The sequence below is a fragment of the Mesocricetus auratus genome, unplaced genomic scaffold (genome assembly GCF_017639785.1).
Source record: "Mesocricetus auratus isolate SY011 unplaced genomic scaffold, BCM_Maur_2.0 Super-Scaffold_100018, whole genome shotgun sequence".
NCBI classification, from domain to species: Eukaryota; Metazoa; Chordata; class Mammalia; order Rodentia; family Cricetidae; genus Mesocricetus; species Mesocricetus auratus.
In genome coordinates this window covers 9,128,788-9,146,570 of record NW_024429199.1, presented here as the reverse complement: position 1 = coordinate 9,146,570, position 17,783 = coordinate 9,128,788, and the positions used below count along the sequence as shown (strand labels likewise).

The 17,783-nt window shown below is 36.3% G+C and overlaps 1 protein-coding gene across 2 annotated transcripts in view; it reads right to left on the bottom strand.

Moving 5' to 3' along the window:
- Positions 1–17,783, bottom strand: part of Kpna5 (karyopherin subunit alpha 5) — a 59,841-nt gene that overhangs the window by 19,979 nt on the left and 22,079 nt on the right. For both annotated transcript variants that reach the window (XM_040728113.1, XM_040728112.1), the window contains exons 9-13: positions 10,988–11,151; positions 7,987–8,065; positions 5,880–6,005; positions 4,570–4,697; positions 1,510–1,688 (exon numbers count right to left, since the gene is read on the bottom strand). In XM_040728113.1, the coding sequence (XP_040584047.1) occupies positions 1,510–1,688; positions 4,570–4,697; positions 5,880–6,005; positions 7,987–8,065; positions 10,988–11,151 (676 nt within the window). The remainder of the gene's footprint in view (positions 1–1,509; positions 1,689–4,569; positions 4,698–5,879; positions 6,006–7,986; positions 8,066–10,987; positions 11,152–17,783) is intronic.

Here is a 17,783-nt window from a genome sequence, read left to right as displayed (position 1 = left end):
ATGTTCACAAACATACCCTAATAATAAAAACATTTTTAAAAAAGACATGTCATTTGGATATTATAGGTAAAGAATAAGAAAATCAGTCACCATCTCTGTACACAACCACAGAACACCCCAAACACAATTAGGACAATGATTTTGCAAAATTCAAAGAAACAGGAGATGAAAAAAAAAAAAGAAATAGGAGATGAGACTGAGTCACGTGTTACATCTTTTTTAAAAGTCCTCAAGAAAAACCTTATAATAAACCATAAAAACAAGGCTACTAAGATGTCTCAATGATTAAAGACACTGGTATGTGAGCCTGATGATCTGAGTTCAATCCATAAAGCTGTCCTCTGACAGCCACAAACATGCCACGGCACATGAGCCCATGTACCCAGGCCATACACAAAATAACAAGTTAGAATAGTCACTATGAAAAAAGTTATATACAGAACTAAGTAAAGTTCAATAGTCAATTGTGATTAGGAAATACACTAACACAAGGGAAATAGCACTTTCTTTTTTAATAACTTATTCTTCTCTAAATGCACTGGAATTTGGCCTGCATGTATGTGAGAGAGTTAGATCTACTGGAACTTGAGTCACAGAGTTGGGAGCTGCTCTGTGCATGCTAGGAATGGAACTCCAGTCCTCTGAAAGAGTAGCCAATGCTCTTAACCACTGAGCTATCTCTTTAGCCCAGAAATAGCACCTTCTATACAAAATAAATCAAGAATTTAACATGAAAGCAACTTAGTGACATCACTTTACACAAGCCAATAAGAGGAAATACTAAGTTATAGAGTTACTTTCATACCTAGTCAATGATGCTGTCAATTAAAAGCCCTTAGGAATGTAAAGATAAACAATTTGTGCCTATGACTCAGCATTTGCATCCTGAAAATATATCAGGACATATGGATTAGCTAGATATGATGGTCTACATTTCTATTCACAACTTCCAGGAAACTGACGTGGAGGCCTGTCTCAGTTACACCGTTGAGAGTCAGTATCAATAAAATAAAAATCCCAAATCAAGCCCAAAACCGTTACCAATAAATAGAAGAAACAAATTTACAAGCAGAAAGATGACTGCTGTGGCTTATATGAAACACTAAGTAATCTGGAAACTAATGGTCAATTACAAGTATGTGGCTTTAACTGCTAAAACAATGCTTAACTATACCCACTCATCTATTCAATATAGTATACATCTGTTCAATCATGGAGAAATATACAACATACACTACTTAAATCAATACAAAGTATTTGTACAAAAGGAAAATACAAAAAGGAAGGTAGATAAGGAAAGTTAAATAGTAAAAAGAAAAGTAGCGATGAAGACGAATTGCTACAATATGAGATATGGGTGATTATTTAAAAATGTTTTACAAATATACTGTTTTTATAATGAAAACAAAACTCACAGCATGGGGAAGGGTGGAGGCGCAGAAGGCAGGATGCCACTTAGGGCAGAGCACTAAGAATACCATAACTGCAAACTTTCAACTGCTTGCTTACCATATGCTTCTTCAATGAGAGCACAGTACGGATTGACTCCCACTCCATTCTGCTTAGATTCTTGTTCTCCAAGACGTAAAATATTTTCGAGTCCATTCAAAGCCACTTGAACTATTTTGGAGTCCATGACAGTCAAAAGGTCACAAAGTGGCTTAATGCAGCCTAAGGTTACCAAATACCTTCAGAGAGATTTTAAAGAGAAATGGGGGAGGGAGGATTTAAACACGGTATTTTGTAACACACAAAACCAGAATGAAATGTTACATAACCAATAATAAAAGTGTTTCTATACACTCTTTTTGTTGTTGTCCTTTGTTGAGACAAGGACTCACCATATAGCCCTTTCTGGCCTAGAACTAACCAGGCTGGCCTTGAACTCACAGATTTGACTGCTTCTGCCTCCTGAATACTGGGATTATATGAGTATGTTATCATACCTGGCTTAAACTCAGAAAGTTTTTTATTTACATTGCAATCTGTAAACCTTTTTCTCCTGTGTCCAGTTTCACACAATTAGCAATAATGGAGTTGCAAATACTACAAAATGCGCACACAGACCAGCATTTAGATGATTTTGTAGAGGAGGGTTAGGAATAGCAGGTTCTGCCTTTTTTAAAGGCTAGACAGTGTGTTCTCTCCTTCCTTCCCTCCCTCCCTCCTGGTTTATTCATTGGGAAGATACAAATGGAGAAGGAAAGGGAACACACAAATTAAATTTCAGAAGATTTCTTACAACAACAATCATAGCCAATGCTCTAAAAACATCCATTATATTTCAGAAATGCATAAAGAAGAAAACAGGCTAGCTACCCTGGCAAATATTAACAAGTCCTGCTCACAGAAATATCCCATAATTTCCTAATGCACTATTACTACCTACTTTCAGCTCTTCTTATATAAATGAAGTGATTTTTCTTTTGTTTGACAAAGAATTCATACAAACCACAAAGGGTAAAAACAGGCTTCGAAACCAGATTGCATGCTTTTAAATCCTAATTCCATTTTTAATTAGTTATGTAACTTGGAGCAACTGCTCTCTACCTCAGTTTCCCAACAGGAAGTATTTTACAAAAGTTTCAGCTCCTTTGAAAAAGGAGTGTGTAGGGGCAGGGGCACTTAGCACTTGCTATGCAAGGGTTACCTGAGTTCACCCTTGGAACTCACAACGAGAAAACTGATTCTAAAGTGTCATTCTCTGGCTTCCACATCTGCACTGTGGCACATACCCACATATTAAAAAAAAGAAGATATGCACTCAATTTCCAAGTAACTGATCAAAAATATTTTTGAATGAATAATTATCTCATAGGTATAAAATTATAAAAATATCTGGTATAGCCAAATGACTTAGCTACCAGAACAATAACTGACAATGGTAAGCACAACTGTTGAGGTATGCATGTTGAATCTAATCTGAGATTAAGACACTTTCTTCCTGTACATGTGATTACTTCCAGATTAACACAGATAAAAATAACAGTAGTAACAAAAAAAGACACAACAAAGTTTTATTACTGCTTATGTTTATGACACAATATAAAGGAAATACTAACTAAAATCATAAGGGAGAACAGAAAAGCCGCAGACACAGATGATATCTCTATACACAGATGCGAAGGTGACAATATCTGTGATGGTAATGAAAGACAATGGTGCACTGAGGTGCAGCACTTGGAAGCCTGGCCAAGGAAATAATGAAAATAACTTACAAAAAGAAAGGTGAATAATGAAAATACCTGTTAGCATAACAGTTACAAATGACTTATTTAAAAAAATTTCCCCCAAAGGACATAAAAGTATACACCTTTACTCCCAACAATCAGGAGGCAAAAGCCAATAGATCTCTCTGAGTTCAAGGCCAGCCTGCTCATTCAGTAAATTCCAGACCTGTCTCAATGTATACATACACGCACATGCACACACACACACACACACACATACTTACACACATATATATGTATGTAAACATATATTTTCAAGTATTGCACTACTTTTATAAGAAAAATGTATGGCACTGAAAAAGGCATACAACAGTGTGAATTTGTCTCTAAAAATATAAGAAACAAACAAGATAATGATCTAACATTTGGTGCATTTAAAATCCTTTGGATCATAAAAATAGTATCATAATTTGACTTATTTTATACATTTTTAACAGTTACATATTAATTAGAAGCTATTTCTTAAATAGTGACTTCAAGTTTTGTGGAGGGATTCATAAGAATAAGAAGATTATGTAGAGGAGTCAAGCTTATTTGAGGTACAAAGTGTGTCTTTGCTATAGAAGTAAAAAAGATTGAAGATACATGATACAGAGACTGGAATCAATACTAGAAAATGACAATTACAAAAGACACCAGTACTTTATTCCAGCTGAGAACCTAATGTTCATCATGCACTGTGCTGTGCATGTTAAGTGCATACATTTCACTTTTGATACGGTTACTCAATTCATTAGCAGGAAGAAACTGGACTAGAAAGGTTAAATGATCCTGTCAAAATTGGTCCTGTCACAAGTTTTACTGAAGGACCAGGACTTGACCAGGACTTGGTCACGCTTACTTAAAGTCACGTATCAACTATGAATGCTGTCATCAATATACATAATAAAAGGCATAGATTATAAAACCTAGTACTGAAGGAAAAAGACAAGTAGTGCACAGAAGTATTACACCATCTGCTGGCAAGGCAACAACCAATAAGGAGAGAACATCACTGAACAAATGCAATTTTTACTTTACTTTAAACAAGTTAATATTCATATTTGTTACTTCTATATAATGGTTAATTAATTTTAATGCTTAAAACAAATCTAATGCTCATGACAGTATATTCTGCAAATCAATAAATTCTTCCCATTTGAAATTCTAATCTCTGTCAAGGAAAAACTTAAATAAAAATAATGAAAGCAATCAAATGAAAGATACAATAAATGCTGTCATTTCATGCTAATATATATCAAACAGACATAAAATGTTAGTTTTGCCAATAAATAAAAATGTTTTATTTCAAAGTGTCTGGCTCATATTTAAAAGACAATGTTAAAGAATCAGAATCCACCTTATTTGCTCTGGAGTGCCTCCTGATGTGGCATTAGTTATAGCCCATGCTGCTTCTTTTCTGGTACGAAATTCTGCTTTCTGGAGAACCTCAATCAAAACAGGGAAAATACTTGCATCTATGACAGCCTAAGAAGAAAAATGATCCAACACAATTAGTCAAATACAGTTTCAGAACTGACACGTAGGGCACTTCAAGAATGAGGCTTTCCAAAGTGAGTGTGGCAGAGGATGGCTCAGCAGTTTCGAGCACTTGCTCTCTGCAGAGGACCTGGACTGGGTTGGCACAATGACCTGTACCTCCAGTTCCAGGGAATCTGACACCCTGGCTGCCACAGGACCTGTATACTTGGTGCTTTCCATAAACTCAAAACGGCACACATGCACATATACAATTTTAAAAATCTTAAAATGTGAGAGGTTTTAGGAAGATTCTGTTTGTCATCTGTCAAAACTTTAACTGATTTCTTTTGTAAAAAGAAATGAGCTTTTTTTTAAAGAATGGAGACTGTCAATAAAAATAAGCATCAAAGGTGATAAACTGTAGGCACATGACTAACCAAATGGGTAAGCATTCTTTGTCTCAAGAAATTTGACAGAACCTAATAAACACTGAAAGACAACAGAAAGACGATTCCTAACATCAAAAACTTATGGAACCCTCCCAGACAGGGTCTCTCCATACAGTTCATTCAGGCCGCAAAACTCATCATCCTCAGTCTCAGTTTAAATCTGACACTACACCTTTTTTAAAAATCTTTTTTCCTGCGCCGGGCGTTGGTGGCGCATGCCTTTTTTTTTTTTTTTTTTTTTTTTTTTTTTTTGGTTTTTTGAGACAGGGTTTCTCTGTGGCTCTGGAGGTTGTCCTGGAACTCGCTTTGTAGACCAGGCTGGCCTCGAACTGCTGGCCTCGAACTCACAGGATGCCTGTGAGTTCGAGGCCAGCCTGGTCTACAAAGCGAGTTCCAGGACAGCCTCCAAAACAATACAGAGAAACCCTGTCTCGAAAAACCAAAAAAAAAAAAAAGCAAAACAAAACAAAACTTTTTCCTCTCAGACAAGGTGGCCTCAAAATCATAATCTCCTGCTTCAGCCTTTTCAGTACCAGGATTACAGGTGTGAGCCACTGTGCTCAGCAGAAACCATCCATTTCTCAATTTCCTGTATCAGATACTTTTATATATGTAATTATTATTCCTCAGTAGAATACAAAGCACAAATGGTGTTATTTAGAGAAGAAAAGGCCATGTTGAACGCTGGGCATCTGGCTTCGACCTTCCTACTGTAATCTCAACTCTGAAAGGCGCTTACCTGGATCTGAGCTCTGTTTCCTGCAGTGATGTTAGAAATGGTCCAGCAGGCTTCCTTTCTAATTGACTCCTTTGGACTACCCAACAAGTGCAAGAGGCAGGGCAATGCAGAACAATTCAAAATTACCTAAAATGGGTAAGACAGAAAACAAAAGGGGTTTTAGTATAAATGCAAAATTCTTATGAATTACTGATATACAGAAAATATGAAAAACAAATAAATTCCTTTCAAGGTAAAATTTAGGCAACTGCTAACTTTTATACCCTGCTGCTAGCAAAGTTTACATAATGCTAATGCAGTTTTCCACTAGAGTGTGAGCCAGACATATGTTCTTCAAATATACAAATTAAAGTAATACAGTTATAACATTATCACCACAGATTATGTTTTGAAGATTATTATCAAGTAGGGGAGTCTTGAAACTCAAGACTTGAGACAGTTATGATTTCTGGTCATACCCATAGAAATATTTGCAAAATTCAACTTAGAAAATTACTTGAAGAATGACTTTGTGATGGAAGATAGGGTTTAACCTTATTTTCAAAACAAATTACTGAATGATATTCTTTCTCAAACACATTTCTACAGTATTATAAAAATTTTCAAGTACAGAATAAATCTGTTTGTAGAATGTGGCTTTTATAATGAAGTATTATATGGTTAGGTGTGTGGTACATGCCTTTAATCCTAGTATTTAAAAAACAGAGACAAGTAGGTCTCTATGAGTTCAAAGCCAGTCAGAGCTCCTACTGAGATCCTGTCTCAGACAAAACAAACTGGTGTAAGTATTGTCCACTTTGTCTTTTATCACAATCATCCACGATTTCGATTTAGTGAGGGTGGAAGGGATGCAGCATTAGTGCCCTGAAAACTTAGCTGGTAAGTGCAGTGTATTCCAATATAGAGAGCTACCCTTAAAGCAGGTATTATGAGCTGCTAATGCTTACTCATTTAACAACTTTGATGAGTATCGAAATAGAACACTAACCCACACCTGGAGTCAATCTTAACATTTTCCCATTTTCCCAAAACAGGCTGGTGTACACAGTTTATCACCAATTCTGGAACCATTTCCTTGCTATCTTTCCTTTGGTCTCATAATCTGATTCTTATGTCCTATAACCTATGTATAATAAATCTAAATCACAGCTTCTATTCTAGCTAAGTTTAATGGTTCTTAAGCATACCTTAGTGTATCTCCCTTTCTCCTTATGACGGTAAATCTTGTTTCATCTACTGAATTCAGTACTACTCTACTTACTTAGTTCCACCTATCTACAGAAACTACCGATTTCTCATCTTAGTCATCTTTTTTATAAACTTTACAGCACTTACTGGATGATCAGCTCCTAGCACACGCATTTCCTTGTTAGTTTGCCTTGTTTGGGTCTCAAGCTCTACTGATTGAGTTAACTGGGCACTTTGCTTTATTTCAATGACTTCTAACTAAGATTCTGACTCCAAACATTAGGCAGACAGAGAGCCCAGGTTGGAGGTCTCCATCAGGTCCCTCCCTACAGAGCTTGCCTTACCAAAGGAGAGGAGGAACAGTGGGAGCCCGAGAGATTGAGCACACCACGAGAACAGAGTCCAAAAGGCCAAGGGAGTCAACTAAGCAGGGTTCATGGTGACTCACAGAGACTGAAGTGGCAATCACAGAGCCTGTAAGGGTCTGTGCTAGGTCCTGTGCATATATGTTATGGTTGCTGGCTTGGTGTTTGGGGGGAATGCCTGATCACCCTTTTCCTCTTTCTGGGTTGCCTCACCTACCCGTGATGTGAGGGTTTGTGCCTGGTCTTATTGTACTTGTCGGGCCATGGCCAGTTGATGTCCCTGGGAGGAGTGGAGGGAGGGGAAGCTGCAGTCAGTATGTATTGTATGAGAGAAGAAGAAATTGAAAAGACTCTGAGTCCTCTGAGCAGAACACTTTGTACATTTTGTACTGACAGGGTTCTATGATAGTACCTTCCCAATAAGGTAACTGAAGTTGAAAACTATGCTTATTGCCATAGATGTCTGTATAATTACAGTAATAAGGCCTTGATGAACATATAACCAAGTAATAGGAAACAATGATCTAACAATGTGTTGTAAATTCTGAACTCACCTGTGTTTGAATATCATCACCAGTCACAATATTACCAACTGCTCTTAATGCAGGTGATACAACTTTATAGTCATTGTGCCTAAAAATAAAAATATGAGCTTATACACCAATAAGGTAAAAATCTATATAAAGTTGAAAAAAGTACACTCAGAGCTCCTACTCAATTTTAATTTACTAATATTTTAAAAACAAAACATTCTAAAGCAATATCAAATGCTGTATAACCTCATTATATCTTATTGGGTGACATATTGTGTATATTCTGTCTCATTATTGTGGTACTGAGCTCTGCACTAATTAATTTTGGTATCATGTTATCCTTCACTATTCCCAATTTCTCCGTTATACTCCGTATCTGATGAGTATTTCAGACCATATAAAATCCCATTTTCTAGCCTATTCACTTTATTTTAGAAACTATAATTGTAACATTTATCCCTTACCTTTTTTCCCTCCAAGTCTTCCCATGTACCCCTCCCCTCTATTGTTCAAATTCATGGTCTCTTTTTTCACAAATTGTTACAGCATGAATGTATGTATATGTATACTCATACATATTCCTAAATAAAACTTTTTCAGTTCACATAATGTTACTTACATGTATATTTTCAGGGATGACCCCCTCCCTGCCACTAGTGTTAGTATCTATATGCTCATTATCTGAATTAGCAATTATTTGCATTTTTAAATAGTCATTTTGCAATACTATCATCTTGACCCTTATCTATTGATCCATCCATATATTTTAATGTGTACTCTTGGATTGTTGCTATTCACTAATTTATAATAATATATTACTATAATTTATTCCCATGCTAATTATTTTGTGTTCATCTCATTTTTCCTCATTCTAATCCAATAATTTCTCTAAGAAAGCTACCCCCCTTAAATGAAGTGATATTTAGAAACCAAGAAGTGTGCTCTCAGAGTGCTCACTTTATTTCTAGAGAGGTGTCCCTGTCCAAAAGCCTTAACGCACATGTGCACACACATATGTAAATAGATCCTTATTTTGGAAGCCACGAGTTTACAGAGAGATTTAATTCTAATCTAATAGCAAAGGCTTTCCCCTTCACATTTTCTGACTAGAAGTCAGTTGCTTTAGTTCCCATCCTCCTACATATAGACAATTTGACAAGAGAGGCTACCAGGTCATGAATTTTGGCTCTGATCCTTGTTCTGGCCTGCTTGGCTGCCCACTTGGTAGAAGTTATTCTCAGGCTAAGGCCTTGACCATCCCACTGCACCTGTCTGGCTTTCACTGATACTGTCCTCACACTAGGACATTAGCTCTTTAACACAACTCTATTCTTTGTGCCATCTCTAACTAAAGGCTTTTTGTTTTTGTTGTGTTCTCAAAGTCAGGGTCTTATTATGTAGCTCTGGCTGGTCTGGAACTTGTTGTGCCTGAAACTCAGAGATCCACCTGCCCCTGCCTCAAGTACTGGGACTAAGGGCATAAGCTACCATGCCTGGCTTACTACCAATGGCTTTTAGACAAAACAGAAACAATTTTAAAGAAGGTTGGAGGATAAAGAAGCTATAGCACCTATGTAAATAAAGCACTGTTGGCCATAGAGAAGCAAGATAGGTGGGACTAGGAGTCTAGAAGGATTCTGGGAAATGTAGTGAGGAGAGTTGTCACCATGTGATCATGGGGAGAGGACGCATGAGGCTGCATCCTTGGAAAGATAAATCCTTATAAAAATATATATTAGTAATTATGGGTTAATAATTAAGTCAGAGCTAGCCGATTATAAACCATAGCAAACGGCCAACAGATTCATAATAGATAATATAATATAAATATAATAGTGTCTTATATGTTATTTGGGGGCTGAGACAGCTCGGGGCCCAAACGGCTGGCGGGAAGAATACACATTACATATGGCGCCCATTAGAATTTCAGTCAAGAACTTCAAGCATCTCCCACCAACAGAGACTGAATGCAAATGAAACTTTCATTATACTACCATTTTTTTTTCCTACAGGATCCCATGAGGTTGTCGTCGTCCCATTTCAGCAGGAAGTAATCTTGAGAATACTATGCCCCCTTTCCTACTGCTGATATTGCAGGATAGTTCACATCCGATAGGGCTAGTTTTCAATTATTTAGGGTCGGAATTGGGTGGAGGTGTTCAGACTTGGGCATCTCTTTCAGATAAGATAAAGGTTAGATAGGATAGATATAATTAGGATAGGATATAAATAGATTATAACTTGCTTATCATCTTCTATGTGTATATTCTGTATATGTTTGAGCTTTGTATCAAGTCTAAATCCTTTATTTAGACTAAAAGGGGAATTGTAGGGGAGAGCTCACATACCCAAGACAATGTGGACAGGGGTACGTGGGACAGGCGAGAGATAAAAGGAAAAAGAAAAAGTAAATGTCTCTCTTGGATCCTGGTCGATTAAGAGAGCATAGGGCTCTTCCCAGTAAGTGATTTCTACATTTAATAAAGTATATTAGAGCTTCTTTTACAGCAGCATTGTTTACCACTTCACCTTTTTAAACAAAATTTTCTTTTAATTTTTTGCATGGAAAAACTGTGAATTTCCAATAAAGGTAGTAAAGATTAACCAGTAAGAGAAAGATCATGGAAACACTAAATGAATTTCCTAGTTTTGTATACAAGTTAATTATTGTAAAGAATAATAAACTAGATTATTGGTTCTGTAAAAACAGTAACTGTGTTCTCTCCCTAATAACAGTCACATGTCACCTTTGGTGCTAACAGACATATGCTTGTTGAATTAAGGCTTCTTTATAAAGAAAAGTTTCATTCATAAAGAGATTAATTTACAAAATAATTTCCTTGTATTTCAGAATATTTGTTGATTGACCAGTATTTAAGGGTTATAGCTACTCTGTAAAGGACAGAGTTAGTAACTTTAATTCTTCCTAAAGATGTTGACATTTTTAAATATTTAAGGCCATGATCTTAACTGTTAAACTTAGTATATAATAACATAACTACTAAGTAAAAATTATAGTTACATCAAAAGTTCCACCAATCTTCGACAGACTCCAGAATCAATGACTACTTGAATTTTATCATTAGGTCCATCAGAGAGATAAGAAAGGGCCCAGCATACATCTGCTAACACATCTGGATCACTGCTAAACAATAATCGTGATAAGACATTTAAGCAAGGTGAAACCTGTAAGAAAAAAATGAGTCAATATTTAATTATTTTCTTTAATATCAAGCTTCCTTAGTAAACTGTAAAAATTTAGCTTAAAATCAAAATCTAATACAATAAAAATACCAGAGAATTTTATTATTTTGATGTATATGAGTATCAATATATGAGTATCAAACTGATCATGATTGGTATTAACTGGTTATTGAATAAAATACCTTAAAGCAACAAAATGTTTTTTATATTTAAGCTATTACATATCTAGCCTAAGTGTTTCATTTTTATAAATAAATGTAATTAGTTTTTTTATTCATTATATGTGCTCAACACAAATAAACTGAATGAATGAGCAGCAAAGATAGAGGAAATGTAAGCACAAATATTCTGAAAGGTTTTCCAAAAGAAGCCACTACTGGTAGAATATGTTTCTTTTCTTCTTCTTGTTTTATTTTAAGATGCTGGGGCTTGAACTCAGGGCACATAGCTAACCATAAGATAGAGTACCTATTCTGGTCTCAAACTTCAATCTCTTCCCTCAATGTAGGATTACAGGTATGTGCCACCATACCCAGCACTATTTCTTCTTACTGTAATGAATAATGTTGTATATCTTCAAGTAAAACAGAACAAAATTCAACAGGTGTGTTTAAATGCACACCTATAATCGCAGTTCTCAGAAGACTGGGGCAGGAGGATGGAGACTTTGGGGTCAATCCCTACTACATAATGAAATACCATCTGAAACAAAGAAACAAAACCCAATGAAAACACTAGCTACAAACATGACAAAAGGAACCTTAGCCCTTCTAGCTAAAGATTATTTTAATCCCTCATATGACTGTGATTAATCAGTGGAAATAAGGAAGGCACTACACAGCTCTCAGCGACTGTTTTCAAGGTGGTGAAACAAGATTAAATGAGATCAGTTCTGTGATCTTTGCTATCTTCCTGCCACACAGGAAGTTCAAATACTATTTGATAACCTCTGTGGCATGAAAAAATGACCTATTATCTGTATATCCATAATAAAGGTATTTTGGATATGTAAGAAAGCATGTTAAGAACAAAATGCCTGGCATTCAAAAATTACTCAAATATCAGCTCATTTCCCCAATTACCAGTACTGAGTTTCTTCCCAACTTACTTTGAATTTTTTTAACTGGCAACCTCACATCTCCCTTAATCTTATCCTCAGACAGGAGATAACAGTAGTGGCTTCCATTCTGACTCCTTTTCTGTTGAAGATGCATCCTAAGCCACAGTGGGCACCTGGAATCATGCATAGGTCTGTATTGTTTTCCTACACATAGACACAGATGTAATGTCTTTCTGTTTGACCAAGTACTTGTCAGGCACTGAAGTTGAAGTTTTAACAGCAAAATTAGCAAGAATAATTTTAGTCCTTTATAATTTTATGGACAAATAATTTTTCTCTTACCATAGATTTCAGATATACATATATATATATTCTATTAGTCCAAAAACTTCCATTTTTTCATTTAAAAGAGAAGCACTTCACATCATGACAAAAATTATTTGTAACAGGGTAGGAGAGCAGAGGTTTTGTAATGGTATGTAGAAAGGAATGCAATTTAAAGCTCATGAATTACTTATATCTGGGTTCCCCATTTGACATGTTTGCACCAAGAGTAATTGAAACCTCAGAAATCAAAACTACAGATAACAGTAAGTAGCAGTACATACGTTAAAAATGTCGTGAGTAAAAAACAATTAGAATGTTTTAGTGTTAGTTTTCCTTCTACCACTAAAGACTAAACCAGTACATAAACTATATCTTCCAATACTGGTTTTACTTTTGCTGCATCCTTCCTCTAAGATAAAATACAAGTGTATATCCATAAGTTAGCACAATTGGATCCTTCCTCAATAACTATGCCTCTACCCGTGCCAACAACATCCTTCTTTAAAAGGGGAAATGCATCAGATAGTTTGTTTTACATGTATTCTATGTTTTATGTGTATGGTTGTTTGCATGCATGTATATCTGTATTTCGCTTGTGTGCTTGTTGCCCTCAGAGACTGGAAAAGGGCATCAGATCACTTGGAAATGAGCTAACAGATGATTGTGAGCTTTAATCCCCCCTCAACAGCTTTTTGTTCTTATTGTCATTGTTTTAACTATAGAGATTTCTAAGTTTAAAAAAACTAATATAGCTAATATATGATACATACATTTTTGTGGAATTAAAAAACAAAGAACTAGGGTCAGGTGTTGTGACACATGCCTTTAATCATAGTATTTGGGAGGCAGAGGCAGGTGGATCTCTATGAATTTCATGTCAGCCAAGGTTACACAGTGAGAGTATCTCTGGAAGAACAGTCAGTACTCTTAACCTCTGAGCCATCTCTGCAGCCCAAGACTATCTCAAAAACAACCAACCAAACAGGCAAACCCACAAAACTGTAGAGTTTATACAAGTAAGCCAAAACCAATTCTGCTCCATAGTCTTGTCAGAAACAAAGAACACTAACTTTAATTTATCTTTGAGGGAATCAGTAGATATTAAAACCTTGCTCACAATGACTAAATTAATAAAAAAAAACAACTGACAAAGACAAAACACAAACAGAAAACCAACATCCAACACTTAAAGAGAGAAGAACCAGAAAAATCCAGTTTACTCCCCAGTGCCTTTAAAAACATGTCTTAAAAAATGACCCCCAGTGCCACAGAAGACAGGAGACCCAGAGCTACAATGAAAGGAAAGACAGATAGGTGAACAGAGCTCAGACTACAACAGAGAGGTGACTAGCATTCGAAGGCAAATGTTGGGCTTTTATTTTAGGACAAAGGGACAACAGAACGTGAGACATGCAAAGAGAATGGGTGTCAGGCAGAGTGAAGATTGGAACAAAGCAATGAAGGAATCAGAAACCAGGGAGTGTATTTAAGTATACCCAGAGAATGACAACCTCCTTTCCACTATCCAGTTCTCAGTACTCCAGGAGCTAGCTGTAGTACCTACACCAGCAAAAGATGGCAAGATTGGCCTCTGGAAAACACAACACACTCAGAAAACACTCTAAGTGAAGTTCCTTAAAGATACTAAGGTTTGGCTGTAAATGTAAACAATGTGGAGTTTACATTGTAATGAGGGAAGATTTACTTTGAATTAATATAAACAACATATTGTGTCAAAAGAAAACAGCGTAAGATAATGGGATGAGCAAACCTCAGGGTGGTTATGACAGATTCCAGTATCAATACATCAGTCAGCAGCGAGCTCACAGTCAGCACTTCCTAAGCAAAGCTGCGTGACAATAGCCCAGATGCTACAGAGATGCATCATTAGCCACACTCCCTCCTGCAGAGGATGCAGTTACCCAGTACCCATCTGAGGCTCTCTTCGCCTCCACTACAGACACACACACACACACACACACACAAAAAGTGTCTTAAGGGAGAAAATCAGCCAAGTGCCAATGTAAGAGGCAAGAAGTTCATGAGGTAGAACAGTGCACAATAGGTCAACGGAGCACCGGGAGAGGAGATTCCTAAAACATTTTCAGTGGGTGTGTGATCTCAAAACTATTTTTTAATAATAGTAAAATATTTTTTACCTTGTCAACATTTAATCTAATGGAAAAAAGTAAGTGGTGGGTAAAATTGTTGGAACCTGGCACAAATTCAGAACAGAAGTAGCAAAATACATCACACATTGTCACCCCCAGCAAAAAGGAAGATTTGGAAGAGTCCATTTAAGAATTACCTTGAACTATCTGTAAAACATACAAATCTCAATAAGCTCACCCCTTGTGCTCATGTCTTACATGAATAACTTATCAGATGAAATGGGAAATATCTACCTAGCACTTCTACTCACAGAAGTACTGGGTGAGTGGTCTGAACAAGCACTCTAATGACTGAATTGCATACTAGATTAGACAAACACTTTTCTACCCAACTCCATTTCTAACTGAATGATTTAATCCTTATTCATTTGTAGGTAGCTGGAGGGTATTTTAGAAACTATAAACAAAGTGAACCTATCATTTCAAAAACCACAGCTGACTGTATTTCTTGCCAGTGATAATTTACACATTTCAAAAATTAGAATTTCAAAAATCTGCATCTTCCCCTTTCGTGTCTGACAGCTTGCTAGTATTGAAGGTAACATACACACATACAGATGTGCGCACGCACACAGACACAGACAGACAGACAGACAGACAGACACACACACACACACACACACACACACACACACACACACACACACACACTCCAATAGTAATTTAAGGGACCATATTTTCGAAGTGGCCAAAGCACAATGTTATAAGATCACTTGTGAGAAAAAGGCTCCTCAAATTCAATGTAAAACTGATGGATTTTCATGTAATAGAGAAGAAAAAATTCAATGTTGGAGTATAAACTCCTCAACAAAAGGAACTCTTTAAGAAAGCACCACTCAGATGGGGTTAGGTGACACATGCCTTTACCACAAACATCTGGGAAGAACCAGGTGCAGCTCCTTGAGTCCCAGGGTAGCCTGGTTTAACATTTCCAACCCAGCAAAGATTTTACAGTGAAACCTTGTCTCAATTAAGCAGACCACTTCAAGTTTTGGTATATTATCAAAAAACTTACATTCAACTACCCATAAAACTATCACAGTCTTCAGCAAAAACAAAACAGCACAGCAAATTAGCACAGAGAAAGAAACAAGACTTGTAAAACTGACCAAGGCACAGTAGTACACACCTACAACCTTAGCACTTTAGAGGCATAAGCAAGAAAATTACAAACAAGTTCAAGTCTAGCTTGTACAACATCGTAAGATCCTATTTAAAAAAAAAAGCACAGTCTGGGCACGTGGCTCACATCTTTATCCCCAGCACAGGGGAGGCAGAGACAGATGAATCTCTGTCTTTGAGATCCCTGGTTCACATAGTGAGTGTCAGGCCAGTCTGAGCTACATATTAGACCCTGTCTTAAAACAACAAACAACAAGACTGAGGATGTAGCTCCCTGGTCTAGCACAAAAGGCTCTATGTTCAACCACCCGACCCACATTGAACACACACTCTCAGAAGTACTCTTCTTATAAAATTCCTTTTCTTTTGAAACATGCTTTTTGTAAAAAGTATTACTGAACATGTAATTGGTTCATTATTATTTTATAAATTCATTAATATTCAAACTTTATGTAGTTTAAATTTTTAATCTAGTATTACTACATGTAAGCCATATAAAAAATAATTTGAATGCTGTGGTAGCTTGAATGACAATGACCCCCACAGGCTCATATGCTTGAAGACTTGGTCCCAGCTGATGGAACTGTTTTGGAAAGGATTAGGGGTGTGGTTTGTTGGAGGAGGTGTGTTATTGAGGGCAGGCTTTGAAGTTTCAATACTCTTGCCATTCCCAGTGCGCTCTCTGCTTCCTGCTTGTGGATAAGGATGTGAGCTCTCAGCTTCTGCTCTAGTCAATGTGTTTGCAGCTTGTGTCTTTGCTCCAATATCATGGGCTCTACCCCTACAAAACCGTAAGCCCAAGGAAACACTTTCTTTTACAGGTTGTCATGTCTTGATCATGGCTACAGCAACAGTAAAGTCACTAACACAGATCTTAATAATGTTTAAGAATGGAAGGAAGTCCTAAGGCCAAAACTGTTAAAAATCATTTATTAGTCCTTTTAAAGAGAGAACAGCTAAAACAAAGCATGCCTTGTGAATCTGAGTTATAGCAACCTAGTGAGGCCAGAGAGTAAAAGAGAGACTGAATAGGACATGAATTAGGGAGATCACACTGGGCTGGTGTGTTACAATTATTACAGGGTATTTAACAAAATCATCTTGCTCTTTGAATAAAACATAGGGAGTCCCTGGGAACAGAGGGGTGGTTTCAAAATTGTAGATTATTCTTGCAACTTTGATAACTGGTCAAAACAAATGAAATAAATAATAAAAAGATGATTTGTTAGAAGGCTATAACAATAATCCAGGTGATAAAATGTGCTGCATTCTATAAGATGAGAGAGGCTGATATATTTACTTCCTTAATATATTACTCTGGAAGACTTCAAGCCTATAGAAGCTTTGCACAAATAGCACAATCAACACCAATGTGCTGCTTCCAGATTCACCAGTTACATTTTTCTAGGTAAAAAAGTATTCTGATCCATGATCAATTCAAAAATTAGACATTTATTTTTTTAAAGATGCCTTAAAAAATACAAGTTTATTATGGTTAATACAACAAGAAAATTATATAATTCAATATGTCTATTTCTTTTTGGTATGTCAGTTTGTACTGTAAAAATGCATACAGTTGGATAGCCAACATCTAACCAAATTATAAAATCCTTCAAACATTCTGAAAATTTTCCTTCTGCCCTTTGGTGGACAATTTTCGCACTTCAGACATTCTCCAATATGAATTTTATTCTTTTAGACCTCTTTGCTAAAACATGTGAGATGAAACACTTAAATACTGCTTTAATTTAGCTTAATGCTTTTGAGATTGAAGCATGCCTAGGTAGTTTGTTCCTTCTTACTGCTGAGTTGTAGTTCACCAAATGAACAAGCCACAATTAATTTATCCATATATCAACTAAGGAACATGTACAATTTCTGGTTGTATTTTTTTTTGCAGTTATGAGCAAGGCTGCCCTAAATATTTGCATGCA